This window comes from Rutilus rutilus (genome assembly GCF_951802725.1).
Source record: "Rutilus rutilus genome assembly, chromosome: 8".
In the NCBI taxonomy this organism is placed as follows: domain Eukaryota; kingdom Metazoa; phylum Chordata; class Actinopteri; order Cypriniformes; family Leuciscidae; genus Rutilus; species Rutilus rutilus.
This window is the reverse complement of record NC_140222.1, coordinates 6,596,283-6,619,636: the sequence shown is the minus strand read 5'-3', so window position 1 is coordinate 6,619,636 and position 23,354 is coordinate 6,596,283. Positions and strand designations below refer to the sequence as shown.

General features: G+C 34.8%; 2 protein-coding genes across 4 annotated transcripts; one reads left to right on the top strand and one right to left on the bottom strand.

Annotated features, from left to right (window-relative positions):
• Positions 1-345: 345 nt before the first annotated feature.
• On the bottom strand, positions 346-4,391 carry LOC311296229 (uncharacterized protein). 2 transcript variants are annotated; one of them, XM_084417904.1, is made up of 6 exons: positions 4,203-4,391; positions 3,436-3,759; positions 2,912-3,208; positions 1,114-1,434; positions 735-878; positions 346-635 (listed from the first exon to the last, which is right to left on the bottom strand). In XM_084417904.1, the coding sequence occupies exons 1-6, from the start codon at positions 4,252-4,254 to the stop codon at positions 619-621; spliced, it is 1,155 nt and encodes a 384-aa protein (XP_084274030.1). In that variant the 5' UTR covers positions 4,255-4,391; the 3' UTR covers positions 346-618. The 2 variants fall into 2 exon arrangements, with proteins under 2 accessions (XP_084274030.1, XP_084274029.1); XM_084417903.1 differs by having other exon boundaries at positions 348-635; positions 2,912-3,214.
• Positions 4,392-6,274: 1,883 nt separating this feature from the next.
• Positions 6,275-21,410, top strand: ncln (nicalin). Of its 2 annotated transcripts, none has more exons than XM_084415570.1 (15): positions 6,275-6,582; positions 7,687-7,877; positions 9,833-9,977; positions 10,543-10,637; positions 11,734-11,811; positions 14,323-14,426; positions 14,510-14,598; positions 15,568-15,707; positions 16,520-16,698; positions 16,843-16,930; positions 17,762-17,800; positions 18,394-18,557; positions 18,637-18,690; positions 19,055-19,133; positions 20,475-21,410. In XM_084415570.1, the coding sequence occupies exons 1-15, from the start codon at positions 6,420-6,422 to the stop codon at positions 20,535-20,537; spliced, it is 1,671 nt and encodes a 556-aa protein (XP_084271696.1). In that variant the 5' UTR covers positions 6,275-6,419; the 3' UTR covers positions 20,538-21,410. The 2 variants fall into 2 exon arrangements, with proteins under 2 accessions (XP_084271696.1, XP_084271695.1); XM_084415569.1 differs by having other exon boundaries at positions 16,520-16,725.
• Positions 21,411-23,354: the final 1,944 nt, after the last annotated feature.

Genomic DNA, 23,354 nt, shown 5'->3' with positions numbered 1-23,354 from the left:
TCTGCATGTGATCTGTAACACAAACTTAACACGGTATTGTATATTTTTCTTGCAGTAAATCTGAAACTACAACATGTAACAGAGTTAGTTTTATGAGTTAATACAATATAAAAACTTTTTGAAATAATATTTTAGCTGTACATTTTGTTTATACCGGAATATATTGAAATAAAAACAAACTAATTGGTAATATTAAAAACAAATAAATAAATAATGTTTTTACAGATAGGCTATAAGAAGCACCTGTTAAAAAAGTAGAAATAAAGCTGTATATGGTACACTGCTGAAATATTTAAAATATACATAAAGTTTGTATTCCTCTGAATAAATCATGAGAGACTCTTGAACCTCAGAGTGAGAAACTTTATTGATAAAGGCAAGAAAATACATATGACAAATATACAGCAGTAGTAAAGTGAGATCTGTGTCTCTATAATTATTTTTGTACTTGAGAGAAGTTATAAACAATAAAGTGAAATTTAAACTATAAAGTGACACTGTTAAAATCTGACACTGCAAGAGAGCACAAACTCAAATAATCATCAGTATTTATTATGAAAAAAACACTAGAAGAACAAAAATCAAATTTGAAGAACCTTTAAAGTTCAGCGTTCTGCTTTAGATTTCAATACTTCCTGAAAAAGATGAACATAAAAAGCCATAAATTAATAAATATCACAGATAATTATACATGCAAAATCAGTTTGTGAGAAATGCCATCATCAATCATGTACCTGATGTGTGAATATGTGCTTGATCTCGTTCAGCTCTTCTGGATCTGATCTCATAAACCACAATAATGACAGTAGCCACGCCCACCAGAGCAGAGAGGACCAATCGGATCACAGCTTCAGTAGGACCACAACAGTGGACAGAGTCTGAGGAATAAACACATCAAACTGAGATCAGATCAGTCAATAAACACTAATATCAGCGCTGACATCAACTAATATTTCTGAATACACAGAAATATGATCAAATCTAATCAACAATCTTATATTCGGTTCCAGTTTTTATACGGTCTGTCATCTCAAACTGTTAAGTGATTGAACAATTCAACATGTAAATAGTAGATAAGAATATTTGAAGGAGAAGAAAATTATCTCTACTCACCATAGACAGAAACTCTGAATACTTTTGATGACAATCTTCCTCTTGTAAACATCAGTAGTTTATAATCTCCAGCATGTTCAGTTGTGGTGTTTGTGATGGTCAGAGATCCAGTTTGATTGTCCAGCTTCAGTCTGTCTCTGAATCTCCCATCAAGAACATCATCATATACAGTGAATCTGTCGTCCTGTTTATAGATTTCAGCTATTAAAGTGTTTTCATCTCCAAACCTCCACTGAATCACATCTTTATCCTCTATTTCAGTAAGATTAGAGTTTAGAGAGACTGAATCTCCCTCCTTCACTGACACTGACTTCACTTCATCTGTCAAATACACACAGAACAAACAGAAACAGGGTTTGCAAAGATTAATGCTGTTAAATAGCTTTATAATGGTTTATTAAATTTGAACAGTTTAAAATTTACATTAAAAATAAACAATATAAAATAACAAAAACAAAATTGAGCTTTGAGTTGATTTCATGTTTCTTTCTTGTGAATAGTGTGTGTCTGTGTCTGTGTGTGTGTATATGTGTGTGTGTGTGTGTGTGTGTGTGTGTGTGTGTGTGTGTGTGTGTGTGTGTGTGTGTGTGTGTGTGTGTGTGTGTGTGTGTGTGTGTGTGTGTGTGTGTGTGTGTGTGTGTGTGTGTGTGTGTGTGTGTGTGTGCGTGCTGTATTGGTTCGATGACGTGACAAGCTGTTTGCTACCATATAAGAAACTACTTTAGTTTAATTGTTTGTTTTATTTACCTCAAGTTTTTTGTAACATTCTCAGTTGGAATAAATGGTCATTGGACCGACTGGATCAACTTCTACTCCTCATCTTTACAACTGCACACGTCAAACTATATCCAGCTCAGCACACAGTAGCAAATAGAGAACAAAGATCCGACTGGAAAAAGCGGTAACACTTTAAAATACGGATCCTTCGTTAATGAATAACTACACAGGAACAAATGAGTAACACAATATTAACAATCTAGTAACTACAGTTAACTAACAAGTAACTCTGATTAACGAATTAGTAAGTAATAGCACACAGATTTAAGTGGTAGTGCACTATTAACTAATCAATAACTACTATTTTTTAATACTTCACAGAGAACTACTGAATTTTTTACAGATTTAAGTGGTAGTTCACTAATAACTAATCAATAACTACAATTTTTTAATACTTCCCAGAGAAATAATGAAAAAAATTCACAATTCATGCAAAACTTAATAACTAATGCAGGAAAAATTACTAGCACTAGATTAACATTACTGCTAGATACTGTACACTAATTATCAATATGTAATAGCGTAGCAGACTTATGATTTGGGAAAGCTGTCAATAATTAGCCTATGAATATGAAAATATGAAATATGAAAAATAGTAGTTATTGATTAGTTATTAGTGAACTACCACTTAAATCTGTAAAAAATTCAGTAGTTCTCTGTGAAGTATTAAAAAATAGTAGTTATTGATTAGTTAATAGTGAACTACCACTTAAATCTGTGTGCTATTACTTACTAATTCGTTAATCAGAGTTACTTGTTAGTTAACTGTAGTTACTAGATTGTTAATATTGTGTTACTCATTTGTTCCTGTGTAGTTATTCATTAACGAAGGATCCGTATTTTAAAGTGTTACCGAAAAAGCTACTACAAATACTGTTAAATCACTTTATAGTGGTTTAATAATCGAATAGTTTAAAATTGACATTAAAAATAAACAATATAAAATAAAATAAACAAAATCTTGTATGAATTAATTGAAATTTTTTCATTAAAAAATAGGTGTAAACTTTTTTGAACTCACCAAAGACAAAGAGAATGAAATCCTTGATCTTTCTCTCACTGTTGATCCGTAGATGATAAACTCCAGCATGTTCAGTTGTGGTGTTTGTGATGGTCAGAGATCCAGTTTGATTGTCCAGCTTCAGTCTGTCTCTGAATCTCCCATCAAGAACATCATCATATACAGTGATTCTGTCGGCCGTTACATTGATTTCAGCTATTACAGGTCCATGTTCAAACCTCCACTGAATCAGATCATCATCCTTCATTTCAGTAAGACGAGACTTTAGAGAGACTGAATCTCCCTCCATCACTGACTCTGGGACTGAATCACCACACACACACACACACACACACACACACACACACACAGGGTTCGTCACAGATTTAGACGGTCACTTGATGGTTTATAAAAGTAAATAGTTTGAAATTTAAATTTGAAATGAATATCATCATTAAAACCAAAAGTAAAATGGATATTGAATTATTAATTGTATCTTTGTGCTGATTAAAATATAAAACAAGTGAAACTGATATTTAACTCACCAATGACATCGAGCCTGAAACCCTTTCTCTCACTGTTGATCTGTAGATAATAAACTCCTTCATGTTCAGTTCTGGTGTTTGTGATGGTCAGAGATCCAGTTTGTTTGTCCAGCTTCAGTCTGTCTCTGAATCTCCCATCAAGAACATCATCATATACAGTGATTCTGTCGGCCGTTACATTGATTTCAGCTATTAAAGTGTTTTCATCTCCAAACCTGTATCCAAACCACCACTGAATCACTTCATCATCCTTCATTTCAGTAAGACGAGAGTTTAGAGAGACTGAATCTCCCTCAAACACTAACACTGGCTGACCAATCACTCCTGAAGAACAGAGTTTTTCACAGATTAAAGCTTTAAAATCACTTGATGTTGGTTTGATGAAGCTTCACTAAAATACTTTTAATCATGTAAATGTGAAATTAATAATATTCTGCAGCAGTTCAAAGACAAAAGATGATGAATGAAAAGAGAAATAGATTTATATATGGAACAATGACTAAAAAAATACACTTTTACTGTAATGTTTAATGTCACACTAAAACTAATGCTGTTGAGTATCTGAGCTTCATATTTATATTATTTTATTTAATCCATAATAACTGAGTTTAGAGCTGAATTCAAGCTTGATCTGACAGTAAAATCACAGTTCAATTATTTCTATATGAGAATAACAGTGAATGTTGATCCTCTCTGACTAATTTAACCAGTAATTTATCACATCAGAACAGAAACAACTGAAGTCATAAAAACACATTTAAACTCACCATCCAGACGCCACAAACACAAGCAGAGCAAAACAGGGAGAAACATCTTCATCAGTTTCAGTCCACAAATATGAAAAGACAAACTCTTCAAAACTGGTTCAGTAATAAACAGACGTGCTGATGTGAAGCTGCTCTGTAGTAAAGTGAAGTCAAACTCCACAATCAGTTAAAATATCTGCCTATTTATTCAGTGTTAATGGGTGTGACCATCTAGCTCTTTCTTAGCTGATTAATTCACACTTTGATCATTGTCAGTTTGTCACTTTGAGCTCCAGTAGGCCTACAATTCCAGTAAGTCACTGGTGTGACTTTCAACAGAAATAAACTGACCAATAATGTGTTAAAAACATCTTAAAGCAACAGTTTGATCTTGTCATGAGATCCTGTGAGTGTTTGGCTCTGCTCTCTCCTGTAACTCTCTTCAGGACGTTTGTTGTTCATTTCTGATCAAATGTCTCGATTGTTTCTCCTCTCAGACTGATTTCAGAGTTTCTCTAATGGTTTTATTGGAGCAGGAACAGATCGCCTGCTATAACTGTGTGTATGAAAGTGTCCTCTGATATCTTCATATGATTAATATTCAAATAAATATGCTCAATTAATACAAACACACCAGGATGTTGAATATCTGTGTCAGGAACCGGAAATACTGCTGTAATCATATCAAATGCTTATATAGAATAGAATAGAATAGAATAGAATAGAATAGAATAGAATAGAATAGAATAGAATAGAAGAATATGAGAGATGAACATCAAACATCTTAATGTTGAGATTTAAACAACCTTCAATCTCAAACTGAGGTCATCCAGCACTGATGGAGCGAATCCTGTTCAGCTCTTCTGGATCTGATGTCATAAGAATAATGACAGTAGCCACGCCCACCAGAGCAGAGAGGACCAATCGGATCACAGCTTCAGTAGGACCACAACAGTGGACAGAGTCTGAGGAATAAACACATCAAACTGAGATCAGATCAGTCAATAAACGGTTTGTAAAGTCATTCTCTGAGTGTTTATTGTGATTATATATATATATTTTAAAAGTTACACTTCCTGAGAGGCCAACATCTGAATAGTTAATGAAAATAAATAATCTCAGATTTCTCAATAATTTCTCAGATTTCTCAATATTCTCAATCATTTTAAGATATCAAATACTTTTATTCATTTAACGGAAGTGAATAATATTCTGCAGCAGTAAACACAAACAAAAGATGATAAATGAAAAGATAAATAGATTAAAATAAATGTATATGGACCAATAACTAAGCAAAAAATAGACAAACTTTTACTTCACATAAGAGTAATGTCACACTCAAACTAATGCTGTTGGGTATTTGAGCTTCATATTTATTTTATGTTATATTATTTTATTTAATAATCTCTAATAACTGAGTTTATGAGCTGAACTCAAACTTGATCTTTCAGTAAAATCACAGTTAAATAATTTCTATATGAGACTAACTGTGAATGTTAATCTTTGACTAATTTCACCAGTTATAAAATGCCACAATGATTGTGGGAAACGGGAAGACTCCTCTAGTGGTCATCAAGAGCACTTCATTATTTAATGTGACTTTTTTATTTTTGAAAATAATTTATAGGAAAAATGACTCATGACTCATTGATTACTCTGTGAGGAAACAAACAAATATACAGAATTTCTTGTATTTTATAAACATTAATTTATTTAATCTAGCCATGACAGAAATTTTATTAAAAAATATAACTTTTTTTTGTATAGTCTACTGTAATTTATTGTTTATATGAAAAATTGTACAGCACACCCCAAATGTAACTGATTTTGAGTGTTTTGATAAATAAATAAATCAATAAATAAATCAACAAATAAATCAATAAATAAATCAATCTGGGGGAAAAGGTCAGACGAGGTAGTCCTTGAATATTCCTGATGGACCCCAACACCAAAAAGATGCACATTAACAATATTTCATACATTTTAATTATTTTCTAAAATATAAAATGCTTAACTAGCAGTATTCAACGCAATTTGTCATGTAAAAAAAGGTAAACGTACTATATCAATAAAACGTCAGTCTCATTACAGTTGGGCAGATGTGTAGGTGTCCGGTGATCTCGCCTGCCTGAAACTCTCACCACCGCGGCGCCTGACAGCTCGAGCGATCGCCGTCAATCATTCATTCAGTCTTTTTCTCCGTTTCTCTCTATCGGAATCTCCCGAACCGGCTCCAGCATGTTCGAGGAGGCCAGCGAGGTGTTGGAGAACATGCTGAAGTGGTCGTTCCCGCTGAGTTTGGTGCTGTTTCTGGTGCTGGTGTGTCCGCTGCGCGCGGAAGCGGCGCATGAGTTCAGTGTGTACCGCATGCAGCAGTACGACCTGCAGGGACAAACCTACGGTAATACACCGACACAACACGCTTTATATGGCCATATAATGCTTTATTAACACCTCTCGCTTTGTATTTGGGACATGTGGTGGCGTAGTGGTTTATTAACCAACGCCTGCTGGGGTTTAAACCTACAACCTTTCAGTTAACAACAACACCCCAGACTGGTACCATGGTATTACCTTGGTTGAAGTGTTTCTTGGTTCAAAACGTTCTCCAGGACTCGTAACTGAATGGTTGTCGGTTTGAACTAATCAATGGTTTAATAATGGACTTTCAGATTTACATGTCGTACTATATTAAATACCGCGGTATTTACCGCGTTACTCTCACATTGACGCAGCACTGTTATTTATATACTATTATAGTTTTACGTTTTAAAATTTAGTTTTAGTATTTTAGTTTTAATAGTTTTGATATGTGCATTTGTCCTTTTTACTAAAGTTTGTTTTTATTTCAGCTTCATTTCAGTTTGTTTTTATCTTTTGCTAGTTAGTAAATTTAGTGCATATTTCAGTTCAGTTAAATGTAGTTAATTTTTTAGTTAACAAATATAACCTTGCAAGATACTTCAAGAAATACCATGGTATTACCATAGTGACTCCCTCATAGCTGTTAATGTGTTAAGGTTTTTTTTTTTTTTTTTTTGTGCCATTTTAGTATTATTTAATACTATTATAGATTTTCTTATTTTTAAATAAGCAATAGCTTTAGTCTTAGTTGAAGACAATAACCCTTCATTGAAGCGTTAGGATGTGGCAGCTCTGTTTATCAAACGTCTCATCTTCATGAGAATTCATGAATCAAAACTGGTTTCACACGTGTTTATGGACTTCTCAGATATTTATTATATATATTTTAGTGGAGGAAGAGACACATTTGGTAACAATTTATTTTAAGGTGACATAGTTACACGTTACTACATGTTCTTGCTATAGAAATAAGAGTAAATCTACATAATTACAAGTAACTGACCCTAAACCTAATCGTAACTTTATAAGTACATGTAGTTAATTAACATTACTCAGTATTATGATTGAAATGCAATATGACATAGGTAGGTTTTTTTTCAATATGTGGCACATGCATTAATAATTCGAAATTGGTTCGCAGGTTCCCGTAATGCCATTTTAAACACAGAGGCTCGCTCGGTGGAGGCCGAGGTGCTCAGCCGTCGATGCGTGATGATGCGGCTTGCCGATTTCTCTTTCGAGAAATACCAGAAAGCCCTCCGGCAATCTGCGGGAGCCGTGGTCATCATACTCCCCCAGAACATGTCCACTATGCCCCAGGACATAGTGCAGGTAACGCTGTCAAACGACTAGGGCTGGGACAATATATCGATGCATCGTGAATCGAGAAATGATTCTAGATCGATTTTAAAATTTATCACGATTCTCTCTCGAATCGATTCTGAGTTTAGTGTTTAACAGCGGATGGAACTGCATGCTCTAGACACAGACGCAATCTGCTGGCTTCTAATGTCTTACACACACCACTTGAACCTTCTATAAAATAATCATTCATAAAGTTCGAAAAGGTTGAAGCGAATTACAAGGGTGTTTGCAGTGGGCTGTTTACATTAATCTCGTGTCATAAAAGCATTCTGAGGTGCGAGCACATTCTTAGGGTATGTTTACACGACAACGATATGCTTAAAAGGGTCATATAATGCCATTTTTGTACAAGCTAATATGATTCTTTAGGGTCTAAATGAAAAGTTTGTAATATACTTTAATTAAAAATTCTCATTAGTATTGTAAGAAAACACAAATTTTACCTGGTCAAAAACAACTCTGTTTTCAGCACGCTGTTTCAGTGCATGTGTCTTTAAATGATAATGAGCTTTGCTCGCCCCGCCCCTCTGTTCTGTGCGGACACCGTTTCTAACACAATAACCATAACGCGTTGTTCATTATATACTTGGGATTATGAATTATATTGAGAACGTTGTACATAGAAAACATGCCGTAATGTACCCTGAGTGTAAACAGCCGCATTCATCGTGAAGCGTGCAAGCGATTTGCAAAGATTAATATAAAGGTTAATAAAACGTTACACTCACTTCTTCTTCTGGAGGTGCAGCAGGAACACGAATAGTTGGTACCGATCCTTTTTTCAGGAGCAGCTTCTTAGCAAAACCAGCTTTACTGACCCTCGTTTGTAAAGCAGTCTCTGGTGTGTGAAATTATTCGCACAAACATGAAAGCATTGACGTTGATCGTGGGGAATATTCCCTTCGAAAACAAAACTCAGCCACTGCGTCTTCAGCGGTTCGGATTTTGTTCGTTATTACACCCAGGAACAGAACACCACAATCTCTGACGCCATTCTGCTCATAGACAGTGCTCCAGCGTATCAACAATGGCGTACTATGATGACAGCTCGCTCACGAGCGAGAGCGGGTCTGTGTTGAAACGCTGCTGTCAATCAACAATCGTGGGAGGGGCGTCCGACTGTGTGATGTCACACGGTGAGACGGCTCGATTTGAGACAGGGGAAAACATATAAGAAGATTAAAAAAAGACCACTGGATGGATTTTTATCATTATTTGATGGTTGTGTACAGGCACTGCCAACACACATTTCAGTACAATCAACTTGTAAAAGTGCATGTACCATTATATGACCCCTTTAAAGCGGAGAAGTTTTTCCTCTGAGTTTTCCGCGTACGGACGACACCATTGTCAAAACGATCCCCATTCACGCGGATCCTCGAAAACGACTGAAAACGCTGTATTTTTCTGCCGGGCCGTTAGGTGGCGATGAAACAGAATAGACTGAACATGTAATATGCATGTGCATGACATCATCGTCTTCACAGATTCACGTTTTTGCCGTTTACACGGAGACCGTTTTCAAAAACTTGCACTTTGAAACCCGTTTTCAAAACTTTGCGTTTTCAGGCACACAAAACGCCGTTGTCATGCAAGCGAACAGCCAAAACGCATAAAAAGTGTTACGTTTTTGGTTGAAAACGGTATCGTGTAAACAGCCCCTCAGACTCAGCTGAACGCACGAGCGCTCTTCTTCGTTAGCATTTGAGCGTGCTGTTAAAAACTAGCATAGAGCGCCATCTGCTGTTAAAAACTAAGATTAGAATCGGTTCGCGATGCATTCGGAAAAAATTGGAATCGATCCAGGAATCTCGATGCATCGATATATTGTCCCAGCCCTACTGAGGACCCGTTCAGAGGCGCGTGTCGTGTGGAATGTTCCTCCTGGAGGCTGATTATGGGTCTGTTTTCGTCCCCTGCAGCAGTTCATGGAGCTGGAGCCGGAGCTGTTGGCCACCGAGACCATCGTGCCCGTGTACTTCGCCCTGGAGGACGAGGAGCTGCTGTCCATCTACACACAGACACAGATCTCCTCTTCCTCACAGGGGTCTTCATCAGCGGCTGAAGGTACCCGAAAATATGCATTATGAACGTTCTGTACGATAAACTGTAGTTTATATGAAATGCTTTATTATACGAAATATTTTAATAATTAGATATATTATCTTATTAGATTAAAATGTCTTTTTTATACAATATTTTATATTAATATTAATATATATAAAATGTTAATTTATCATTTTTATTTGTTACATATCAGACAAATATATATTACAATACATGTTATTTTTATATAGTATTTTAATATTTCATATATATATAGTTTATTTTTTTGAATTGTCTATAAATTATATAATATGTTAAAGCATAATTGTGTGTGTGTGTGTATATATAAATGATTTGAGATATTTTTAGACATATTATATGAATGACATAGATTGTTTATATTTTTTATAATATATATCATAAGGTGTATATATATTACATTTTATGTATAATAAATTATTTATATAAAATATGTGGTATTAATGCATACATATACTTTATTTTATAATCATATTTTTATATTAATCACACCGTGTGTGTATGTTTATATAAGGGTTTTATAGTTAATGTGTTTGTTTTTGCCCAGTGCTGCTGCACACAGCGACCGCTAATGGTTTTCAGATGGTGACCAGTGGAGCTCAGAGCAAAGCTGTCAGTGATTGGGCCATTACCAGTCTAGAGGTGAGTGTAACTGATTCCAGAAAACACCAGTTTACCCATAATCCCAGTTACTCCCCCTGATGTCCCACCAAACCTGTATGACTTCCCTTGTTCTCGGAACCAAAATGATGTTTTGAAGAACATTTCAAGCTGCTTTATCATCTAGTGAAAGTTGAAAACCATAATAAAAGTAGTTCTTCAATTTCTGGACTATGACAAAGTCTTCTAAAGACAAATTTGTGTAAAAAATTCAAGCAATTATGTGGCAAAAAACATAATTTACCACTTTATTTACAAAATATGAATCTCCAACGCACGTCCACGACGCATGCGTGTTGTGTTGATGAAAGCGCTGGCGCTGTTGGGTGATCTTTGGAGAATGATATTTTGTAAATAAAAACTACAACTGTAAAATTGACCTTGTGTTGCGCAGCTGTCGACTTTTAAAGTGAGAAATGGCAGAAATGTCACTCAGTATGAACTCCCATGGGACTTTATTGTCATTATACATAATAGTACAAGGAAATTCTGTCTGGTGAATGAATCTCAGTTAAAGAACTAAAACAAAAACACCTAAAACGCACAACAACAATAAGCAATATGTGACCCTGGACCACAAAACCAGTCTTATGGGTAATTCTATTTTTTTATAATTTTTTGATTTATACATCATCTGAAAGCTGAATAAATAAGCTTTGGATAGAACATGAGGACAATATTTGGCCGAGATACAACTATTTGAAAATCTGGAATCTGAGGGTGCAAAAAAATCTAAATATTGAGAAAATCATCTTTAAAGTTGAAAGTTCATCCACTCACAAAAATAAATTTTTGAAACATTTAAGATAAGAAATTTACAAAAACTTCATGGATCACAATACAATCTTTACTTAATATCCTAATGATTTTGGGCGTAAAAGAAAAATCGATAATTTTGACCCATAGAATGTATTGTTGGCTATTGCCACAGATATACCCGTGCGACATGTGACATATGGCCCAGGGTCACATATGGCTTTGAGTCTTAACTAGTTGACTTTTTTTACTCCCTCACAAATAGCAAAGCCTGATTCTCCAGCGTGATGTCCATCATATACTCTCTCTCTTATGTTCTCAGGGGCGTCTCACAGGTGCGGGAGAGGATCTGCCCACTATCGTCCTGGTCGCTCACTACGACTCTTTCGGAGTTGCTCCGGTAAGGACCTCGCGTCGCTCTCTTTCATCGAGTGATGAGGTATAGAGGGAATGCACTGACGTCACTTTCCCCAGCCGGACTGAGTGGCAGAAGAGCTGCTGGGTGACTGGATTTAACAGGGGAAACTGTGAACACGCCAGTAAAACAAGCAATTATCAGTTTAAACTAAAGGTTGGACTCGATATAGTGTTTCTTACAACTTACCAAACATCCAGTGATCATGTATATTGACATGCAACACTTTATATCAATACAATATGAGTAGGTCTAATTCCGAGTGATCACTTTTATCAATGCTATAGGGCTGTAATCTCCTACGTTCTGGCTCGACCAAAATTCTGATTGGTCGATTTGTTTGCCGCGTTCATTTCATCAGTTTTGCCGCATTCATTTCATCAGGTGGAAAGCACTAATTGCTAATGGGGGTGTTTTCAGAGCACCCCTGTTTCACAGGTAACAGTCTGTCTTCAGAACACCCCCTTGCTTTCACTTCTTTTGGATTAGCCCAACCCACTGGAGAAGAGAGACAGATTGAAGAGAGTAGGCTACTAGAAGGTTTGCTGAATATTATTTATTTAATTGTGAGAGCGTTTAATTCATAGTCAGTCCTCTTCTAACATGGCAACAAAGATATCGGCAGTGTGGCAGCATTTTTTTTAAATAGAAAACGGGAAAAAAGTCGAATGCAAATTTGCGCTGTGCTCACTGTTAGTATTCGTTTTGAGCCTATGCTTTATTTTTCAGTTATGCACATTTATTTCGTTTCTGCTCCTGATCTGGTTTGTTTAATAAATATTCTTTTTTTATTAAAGTGGACGTGCCTTTTGTGTTTAAGAGTAAAAGCTTTAAGTTAATAGTCTATTCGTGTCTCAGCCGCGAAGCTGAGCTCCTATGTTCATGCGAGCTGCAGAAATGATAGTGTCTGTCAGTTATTAATAATACATACGACAAAAACAATTGTCTAAATTATGTTGTATATTCCTCAAAAGTTCTTGTGATGATATCACTAGTTGACAACATAGTACTATTTTCGGGAATCATAAGCTCTGATATTGCGCAGGTGCACGTGATGCAACGCTGTCAGAGCCGACAGACTTGTGTGACTCATTTCAGTGCAAAATAATTAGGTCAAAAACGATTTAATATACTGCAAATAGCCTACTAGTTTTTTATGTTTATTTATAATTAATTTAGGCGGACAGCAAGGCTACCAAGTACTGCGCACAGTGCACATCTAATTCATTTAAGGTTTTTTTTTTTTCTAACCTAATTCTTTGTCGATTTTTAGTCGAAAATTTCAGGATTTCAGTCGACCAAGATTTTCTTTGGTTGATTACAGCCCTACTATGCTATATATATCATCATATCGTCCAGCCTTAAAACTTGTATAGTTTTTTTGTCAGTGTTTATTTAAAAACATCCAATTATGCAGAATATTCAATGGAAAATATTTAATTGATGAGTTGTCAGTGCAATATAGAAAAATACAATACAGAGTATGATTTTACCCCTAAATTCAGCATATTGACACAAAACAAAACTGCAAATCCACCTTTCGCTGCCTGGATTCAGTTGTTTCTATGAATTGCAGCAATTCATTTGCTTCTATTCTGAAGCTTTCGGTAGAATCTCAAAGCTCTTTCCGTGTTTTAGATGCGTTTTGTGTGTTTTTCTGGGCATTCACGCTGAAAACAGATGCTGTCGCTCAGTGTTTCTGCCACTAAGTGTGTGTAACCGCAGTCACTCCGGCCAACGGTGACGTCACACACACTCTCTATTGTGGCGATATTGAGTGCAGGGTTTGAAACACAGAATTTGGCTACTAAATGTTTAAGTTACTGGCCATTCAGAACTTCTACGAGCCAGAAATGAAAGAAATTAACCAGATTAAATACGTCACAGCTTACACACACACACACACACACACACACATATATATATATATATATATATATATATATATATATATATATATATATATATATATATATACATACATTATAAAATTTGGATTTCATACATTCATTTCTTATTCAAACTAAATCCTGTCATCCAGCATCTCCTCCCTCTTTCATCATCATCCTTTTCACCAAAATTGTGTTTTAGATGGACAGATCAATACAGCACAAAAGAACATTAAAAAAAATGTAGGATGTTGGAAAATAACAATGTCTTTTCTGTTAACCAAATGCTTTTTAATCTTCACTATTGCTTCAATGCAAGTGAACAAGAGCGCCGTTATTTGTTGTGTAGTGACAGTCATGTTCAAGTAAGCCAGATATGAGCAGATTCTGCGAAATACGCTGTATTTAATATATCATGATGATTCACGAGTTGAGTATTTGCGCTAAATCTGCGAAGATTTACACAAACTTCCCCAGCAAAGTGAATAAACATAAGTAACACGGCAAATTGGCTCGTGATTTGACAGCGTTACCCGCCACAGTTGATTTTATCCGCATTTGGCGGGGGTTAATTTCAAAGCTTGATTGAGTGTGTGTGTTGTTTCAGTGGCTGTCGTACGGCGCGGACTCGAACGGTAGCGGAGTGGCTGTGTTGCTGGAGCTCGCGAGACTGTTTTCCAGACTCTACTCCTACAAGAGGACGCATGCAGGGTAACACTTGCGCTTCGTTTAGTAAAACAGATGCTTCAAACAGATTTCTGTCTGCATGCTTTACAAAAATCAACTTTTTATAGATACAACCTGCTGTTTTTCTTGTCGGGAGGCGGGAAGTTTAACTACCAAGGCACTAAACGCTGGCTGGAGGACAATCTGGATCACACAGGTGCGAACGTGACCTCACGAACCACACCGGGCGGGACATTCACTCGCATTTGCCATTAAAAATAGATGTTTATTGACCGTTTATTAATGTGCACAGCTAATTTAGTTTAAATGAAGTGCTGTATTATAATTAATATTGATAATTTGATATGTTTTATTATTAATTAATATTAATAGTAAATTATATAAAATATGGTATTTGGTTTGCACAGTACAACATATTTTCATATATTAAAATGCATATAAATATATACTTTATGTAATATTCGCATATATTTTTTATTCATTTATAAAAATTTATAATTGTAATTTATTATAATATATATTTATTGGCCTTTAAGTCCGTGTATATACTTTGTAGAAATATTTGAAACTCTAATTAAATTATTTCAGTATTTGATAAATTTTCAATACTTTGAAAGTTTTAGTTTTGAAAGTTTTGAAAGTCAATACTCAATAAGTTTTAGTCAAATATTACAATAGTAATATTTCTTACTTAGTTTAATATTGTTTTGTAATAATAATATTAACAATGATAATACGCAGCAATGAAATAATTGTCCTTTTAAATGTCTTCTAGTTTCCCTTTATTAAGGAAAGTATTTGATTAATTTTTATTGTGCCACTAAAGTTTTTAAAAAAGTATTTTGTCAAATATTACAATACTTCAGTTTTACATTTTTATACATTTAAAAATATATATTTTTAAGAAAAAACAAATCTTAGATATATTTTCATTGCGCTCCTAAATTTCTATATCAAATATTATAATATTGTTTGTCTTAAATACTCATATTTTTTTGTCAAATATTACAATAGTAATAGTTCTTACTTTTAATAGCATTCATTTTGTAATAATAGCAACAATAATGATAACAATCAGCAAAACACAAGCTGTTTAAAACAGTAATTGAAGAGAAAAGTGAGCATGTACGTACACTAAAGCTTTGACCTCGTCCTTGTCTTTCAGATTCCAGTCTTCTCCAGGACAACGTGGCGTTTGTTTTGTGTCTGGACACTCTGGGTAACAGCGACAACCTTCACCTCCATGTGTCCAAGCCACCGAAAGAGGGAAGCCCACAGCACACCCTGCTCAAAGAGCTGGAGACCGTAAGACTATCCGCTCGCTATTGAGATCTATATATATATATATATATATATATACGGAATAGGGCTGCCCCCTAATAGTCCACTAACCGTTTATAAAAACTAAGATTTTATTAGTCGCAGAAAAAAAACTCCACAGGAAGTGGCGAAATCTGCAACGGACAGATCGTTATCGGCCTATCATTTATCAACCTCAAATATGGCTAATCACTTGAAACATGAAGTCCGCTCGCTCTAATGCTAACCTAGACAAATGTGCGCTATTATTAGCACATATTCAAGTGTTTGTGTGGAGAGCCGCTTACTGCGTGACATACAGGCGCCGGTACATCACTCGAGTTTAACTTAAAATACTGTAATTTTTTGGTCATAAGGGTCTACTTTTATTAATTTTTTAAACTCACAATAACAACAAAACGTTGTGCTTTTGTAAAATAACGTCTCAGAGAACTTGAGCGCATCACATAAATGAACCGAAATCGAAACTCTGCATGTGCCTGCCTCACAGACATGAGGAATATATCTGTAGAAAGCTTGAAATGTCTACATATCATTTTACTGAATAATTAAGTAAACCTAATTTCTTAATTTGTATTTGTAAAGAAACCTCATTGCTTAACTGTCTACTCTCTGCTGTCTCAGACGACGACATCACTTCCTATCGGCCACCGTAACTTCTGTTGGGTGCAGTTCGCAATATTACACATATTACACACTGCACCTTTAAATGAACGACTACTAGGGCAGCTCTAAAATAGAAAAGTCCTTGTGATGTCAAACGGCATTGGCGGGTCATCATCATCTCTCATTATCAGGTGGCGGCCCATCAGCACCCCGAGCTGAAGTTCTCAATGGTCCACAAGAAGATCAACCTGGCGGACGACACCCTAGCGTGGGAACATGAGCGTTTCGGCATCCGCCGCCTGCCCGCCTTCACCCTGTCCCGCCTGGAGAGCCACCGCAGCCCCGAGCGCCACTCCATCATGGACATGCGGTCAGTGTCGGGAGAGGCCACCGCTGGGTGGGTGATGATTGGTGCTCTCTCTCTTTCGCCCCACCGTTAGTTCCCTCCCTCGCTGCTGATTGGTTGCTGCCATTGATGATGTCGTCTTTGTTGTATTTTTCCATGTTCTCGTAGGCCTCACGTGGACCTGACGAAACTCACTCGCAACACTAAAGTCATCGCAGAAACGCTGGCGAGAGTGATATACAACCTGACGGAGAAAGTAATGTGGCATTTGTCTTTTTCTTTGCAGATATTAATGTGTACATTAATTTGATGACAGTTTTAAATGTATAGTAATTAAATGTAATGATGCATAAAGGAAACCTAATTGCGGTTTTAATGTGTGTTTTTTTTTGTATAAACTTTGTGGGATTTTTTTTTCTTTTTTTTTTTTTTAAACCGCTTTCTGCTGCACAAAAAATACTAATTACAATTTTATTATTTAATTACGATTTAACTAATTAAATTTTTTTTTTGTGATAAATATTGTGATTTATAATGTATGTGCTTTTAAACAGTATACATTTATATAATTAAATATACTGTATATAATTTATATTTATTACATTTATTAGATATATTTTATTATAATTAAAATAAGAAATATTAGTTTTTTAAATGTTTTTTTATAAAGATTGCGATTTATGTTTTTTGTTTTTTTAAAAGGGTATTATTTTTTTAATGATTTCATTAAGTATAATGAAATATTATACATTACATTTATATTATATATTACATTTATTAGATATTTTGTCATTATTTTTATTAATAAATAACAATATTACACAAAATGAGAAATATTACTATTGTAAGATTTGACAAATAAAGAAATCTTGCATTTAAGAATTATTATTTTTTTTTTTTTTACTGCTACTAATAATAAAGAAAAGTTATTTTATTTTACAGTGCAACTGTGAAACAGTTTTTCACACAATAATTTATTTAAATTGCTTTTGGTTTCATCTCCATTAAACACTCAGCCCTACCATCTGGCATCATGAAACTCAAAATGTGGCTTTTATTAGTGTGATAATTGTCATATTTCCCCCAGGGTGCCAGCGGAGACCTGGAGATCTTCACCGAACAGATGGTGAGTAGAAGATGGACGGATGACATGTTACAGGCCAAAATCTGCTGTCTGTCCATCTTTCTTTAGTGTGTAATGTTGCTGTTTGAGTTCATCTCTATATCAGTGTCAGTGTTTCTGAACTCCCTGAAACGCCTCCATTGTAGTCTCGAGTTTCTTTCGGGAACGAACACGTCACAATATTCCTCATTTAGATAATTAATATGCAGAATAAAGAGGCGGGGCCTGGTTGAGATAGTTAGTAGTGTGTTGAAACTGGCGGTTTCATTTCCCAAACACACTCGAAGCACTCGACCAATCACAACACACTGCTCAAGCCTACCAATCAGAGCACAGTGTGCTTTTCAGAAGGAGGGGCTTCATAGAGACAGAGCGTTACTGACAGACTGGGAAGAGACGAGCTGCAACACTGGAGAATATGGGGAAAATAATCAACATTCAAGCAGGAAAAACTTATTCTAGTAGAGCCTGAAAACAAAATCAAGACACAACAGGTCCTCTTCAAGGCATATTTCTCTGCATGTTTGCTTTCAGTGAAGATTTGTCGCTGTGAACGCGTTGTTCTTTATTTAAGTGCGCTCCTGTATTCCCGACAGCAGGTGCAGGAGGATCAGCTGGTGTCACTGGTGGACTGGCTGACGGCGCAGCCACGAGCCGCACAGCTCCTGGATAAAGACAGTAGCATTGTTAACACACTGGAGTATTACATGAACCGCTACCTGAAGGACGTCAAGAGGCATCTGGTCAGGGCCGACAAGAGGTGAAGCGCTCGCTCTTTCAGTGCTCGTTTCAAATGAATATTCAGAGGTTAACGGGTTTTTGTTTTCATTTCTCAACAGGGACCCTGAATTTGTCTTTTATGATCAACTTAAGCAGACCATGAATGCTTATAGGTGAGACTGGCAATGATTTGATGTTTATTTAAATACAATATTTTTTGCATTCTTTTCAAACTTTTAAAGGGATAGTTCACCTCAAAATGACTCATTTTGATATTACCAAACAGTTGTGAAACAACAATGACTTTATATTATTACGGGTTTCATAATTAAACCTGGGTTGGTAATGAATTGAAAGCAGGTTTAAAGATGAGTTGACATTTTTAATGATCACGTTTATGAGGTGAATATCCTTAATAACTGATCCCCAGTTCAGCTTTACAAGTGTGAAATGTTGCTTAACCCTGGATTAAAAATGGCCTTAACCCTATATTAAAACTGCCGTTTGAATAATGTTGTTGCGTTTGATACAAACCAGGGTAAAACCAGCGATCTTTGACCTGCTGCTCGCTGGCTGTATCGCAGCTTATCTTGGAGTGCTGTATTTGGCCGTCCTGGTAAGACTTAATATTCTAGAAATTTAGTGCACACATTTTTATTTGATTTTTGTATTCTTCGCATGCATCATATATTGTCCAGGTCACTTTTCACCCCAAAAACAAAAGCAAAACATGTCATATTTTATGTATTCAGACACCTTCAACATTTCTCACATTATCACAGTTTAGTTTAGAAAATGGTTATAAAATATGAGCAGAACTCAGTTGATATTTGACTGGTTTTGTCCGTCCTTCTGTTAGACTGTCTCACACATGAATTATGTTGAATATCTGTCAGCTGTTAAATTTAACTACACAATTAGATAATACCAGTTTAGCTCAACCAATCACCAAGCAATGCTTCATTTTGTTCAGTCTGTGTGTAAAAGTTGCATTAGCAATTCAAGAAAAAAACACTTCAGAAGAACATGATAATAACATGATACACAAAATAATTACAAATATAGATTTCACCACATTAATGAGAACGTGTTGTGATATGTATTATTCATATAATATAATGTATAATAATTATATATATATATATATATATATATATATATATATATATTTATAATATATATATATATATATATATATATATATATATATATATATAATTATTATACATTATATTATATGAATAATACATATCACAACACGTTCTCATTAATGTGGTGAAATCTATATTTGTAATTATTTTGTGTGTTTGTTCTTCACATGAATTCACAATTTCATCCCAAGCAAAATATATTTTTTTAGCCAGTTTTATTTTTAATATTTTATATGTATAACATGTTTTTAAGACAATTAAGCACATTTTCACAACATGTTCTCATTACTGTTATGCTATAAATATATATTTGTTAAATATCAGTGTTATTTTAGTATGTTTGAGATACAACTATAGTTTTTATTAATATTTTGATTATTAATATTATTAATATTTTCTTCATTTTCTGTCTTAGTAATTTTATTGTTTTTCTCATTTTTATTATAAAAAAAATAAATAAAAAATCAGTACATCGTTAAACTAACCTGAAATGAAAAGATGTTTCCTTGGCAAATAGTAAAAAAAAATATATATATATACTATGTTTATGCATATTTGTAATTTCCATAATAACCACATAACATATATTTATATATAACTGTCATTACCGTAATGACCATATATTTATACATATTTGTCATTATCGTAGTGACCATGTCATATTTACATATTTTTCATTTCTGTAATGACCATATTTATATATGTCATTACCATAGTAACCATATATATTTATATATATTCATATTTGTCATTACAATACAACATACTGCAATAACAAAACCATTTTAATTTTTGTTTTCCTGTAGAATTTTGGATTTCTGTACGGTTTCCTGCGTAGAGTCACGGCTCCTCGGGTCAAACAGCATTAACCTCTTCAAGCACCTGCAGTACGAGGAGCCAAGAGTGTGTTTGCTTTCTTTATATCACACCTAGTTTGTTTGATTGATTGATTGATTACTTTTTTTGAGAATGTACATTAATTTCAATGCCAAGTGTTTCATCCACTACATCTCCATCTGCCTTTCAAGTCTTCCTGGTCTCGATGTTGCCTCAAGTTCTGTTTCCTTACAACTACAATCCATAATCATTCAAACGGAGTTCATTTAATAATGCGCACAAGTGCATCTCGGTGTGTTACGGTTGTTTAATTTCCGTCATGAACTGTGCACTTCTTGCATCAACTGTTTCCAGAATCCCCTCCTCATGTTGTTGTTCTTCACTGGCAGCTACTACAAAGTGGGCCAAAATTGTTGCGGTTTGAGTTGAAGTCTGTAGACTCTCAAGATTGATTCTCAGTCTTTGTCACGCAAGTCTCAACTCAAACTGCTGATTCTCTTCGGAGTGAGTATTACATTGTGACGTTTGGAAACCGTTTGGCATTTCATGTTTTGCAGATTCTTTTATCCTAAAGTTTTTCCTCAAAAGAGTAATATTATTAAGTCCTTGGTTCTTAAGGTGTTTAGAACTCCCATTTCGTTCTTGTATCCTAATTCCACCTGTCGTTTTGACATCCGAAGTCCAGTTCTGTTTTCACTATTTATTAGGAAACAGTGTGGTACAAATTTGCTGTTATTTATGGAAGCTGATACGCTTCGACATGCACTGATTACATTTTTTTTTTTTTTTTTTTTTGGGGGTTCTCCGAACTTGATTTAACTTTACAAATCAGAGGTACATAAACTTGATTCTTAAGGAGAAGGATGAAGAAAAAAAATAAAGGCATTTGTTGAATTAAGAACACATCGCTGTTGGTTTCTTTGCACAGTTTTTATTAAATGGAAAAACATGACATGACAACATGTTTCAATTCACCAATTCAACTGAAATAATTGAAATAGTTCAATAACAATCAAGATAATACCTGTCACTCCTTCTGATCAGATCAAAATCAAGGAAAAGAGTGAATAAATGGTCCAAGAAAAATATTAAAACAAATAAAATAACATTTTTCAATGTTAAATTAATCAGTATAAATCCCCTAGTTACCACTTTCGTTTAAAAAAATTGTTTCATACAGAAAAAGAAAAAAAACAGTAGTAAGAAATTACAGTGCGACAATTAAATATGCCGATAACCAAGATATAACAATATACCAGGGTTTTTATTTTGGCACTTTAAGAGAATTAACATATTTTAAATATATTCCCAATGTGATAAAATTATTTACGCTCTCCACACTTGCATTCTGACTGAACAGAACAGTGTTGAATGGAAATTAATAACACGATCCAAAACTTATAGAGGACATTTTTCATAAAAGGCCAGTGGAGTGTGTGATGGCGTTTAACGTTTGTTTCAAGTTGGTAACGCAAGTTTTTTGGGGGGAAACTTCAGCGCATGTGCATTTGACGCTGTCGAAATTCAGTTATCGTAAGGGAATGAGTAGCGAATGCTACCCTTTTTGCGTAATGACTCCAAGAAGCTGCGTGTAAATAATGCAAAAGAATTTCGCAGAATGAGGATTATTTAGCCAGAACTGCATTAACAATGTTTTATTCCAGTGATGTGACAATGCCGGGTAAGAAAAGTGGAGACCAGAAACTGACGCTTCTTCAAGAGTAGGCTACCATTGTAGACGTCTGCTGTATAAGTAAGTAACGTTTACACGGGAGAAACTCGGATCAGAAAACAACAGCAGCATTTAAATAGCTTCAAAGAATATTTAAAAATATATATAGAGCCTATTTTTTGCCATCGTATTGGGTGAACTATCTCTTTAACAGCAAAACACCCCAAATCATAAACGGCTAGCACAAGCTAGCATAACGAACGGAAGACATGACCTCAGCGACGTGCAGATCTCATCGGCATTCGCGTTCAATATTCCACCTGAACGCGAAGATTATGAGCATTATTATACACAACAACTTTTTGATACAGCAGGCAAATAAAGGATTCAAGTATTGCGATAGTTTTGGAGTGATCAATGTCACGACAGATAATGTCAGTTCCATTTCATCTTTTGTGGTGTGATTTCGTAAATCATATTCTCAAATCTCATGCGTTCCTGCATACGACATTTGCATATACTTTTGATTAATTTGAGTAGCTAGTAAATGTTTCTCCATTGTAACGGACTGAATAAGCATCTAAGACTAACCATTGTTTCCACTGAGTTATCCATTCGTATTTATATAAAATAAACACGATATGTCAGAGGAGTGTATTATAATTTTTTTTGTATTATATAATTTTTTATTTTATTTTTTTGTCGTCAATCCGAAGCTTCTGTGACGCAACGGATGCTCGCAGAAGAAAAAAAAAAAAATCCAATGAAGGAATGCAAGCAGTATTTTTGTAATCCAAACATTGAAAGTGATTCCCTTTCACTCATCTAACTTACATTCAAACACGGTAATACTGTACAAACATGATTTTGATTGATGCAGATCAGGCTGGGTTTTTTTTTTTTTTTAGGTGGTGGTAATCTGTGTAGTTAGTAGATGTAAAAAAAAAAAACAAGGCAACCGATGTATAGTACAGTGGTTCTCAACTGGTTTTGCTTCAGGACACACATTTTATATAATATTGGCCTGGTTTCACAGACAGGGCTTAGATTAAGCCAGGATTAGGCCTTAGTTCAATTAAGGACATTTAAGTAGCTTTTATAAACATGCCTTAGAAATAAAACACTGATGTGCATCTTGAGACAAAACAATGGCACTGAGTCATATTTTAAGATGTGC

Excerpts from the sequence above, each read along its gene's own strand:
- LOC311296229 (XM_084417903.1), bottom strand. The coding sequence starts at position 4,254 with ATGAAGATGTTTCTCCCTGTTTTGCTCTGCTTGTGTTTGTGGCGTCTG. Across the intron at positions 3,760-4,202 it reads GTGTTTGTGGCGTCTGGATG|GAGTGATTGGTCAGCCAGTG; the intron begins GTGAGTTTAAAT and ends TCTGTTCTTCAG. Across the intron at positions 1,435-2,911 it reads TTTCATTCTCTTTGTCTTTG|ATGAAGTGAAGTCAGTGTCA; the intron begins GTGAGTTCAAAA and ends TGTATTTGACAG.
- ncln (XM_084415569.1), top strand. The coding sequence starts at position 6,420 with ATGTTCGAGGAGGCCAGCGAGGTGTTGGAGAACATGCTGAAGTGGTCG. Across the intron at positions 7,878-9,832 it reads TGCCCCAGGACATAGTGCAG|CAGTTCATGGAGCTGGAGCC; the intron begins GTAACGCTGTCA and ends CGTCCCCTGCAG. Across the intron at positions 17,801-18,393 it reads AGATCTTCACCGAACAGATG|CAGGTGCAGGAGGATCAGCT; the intron begins GTGAGTAGAAGA and ends TATTCCCGACAG.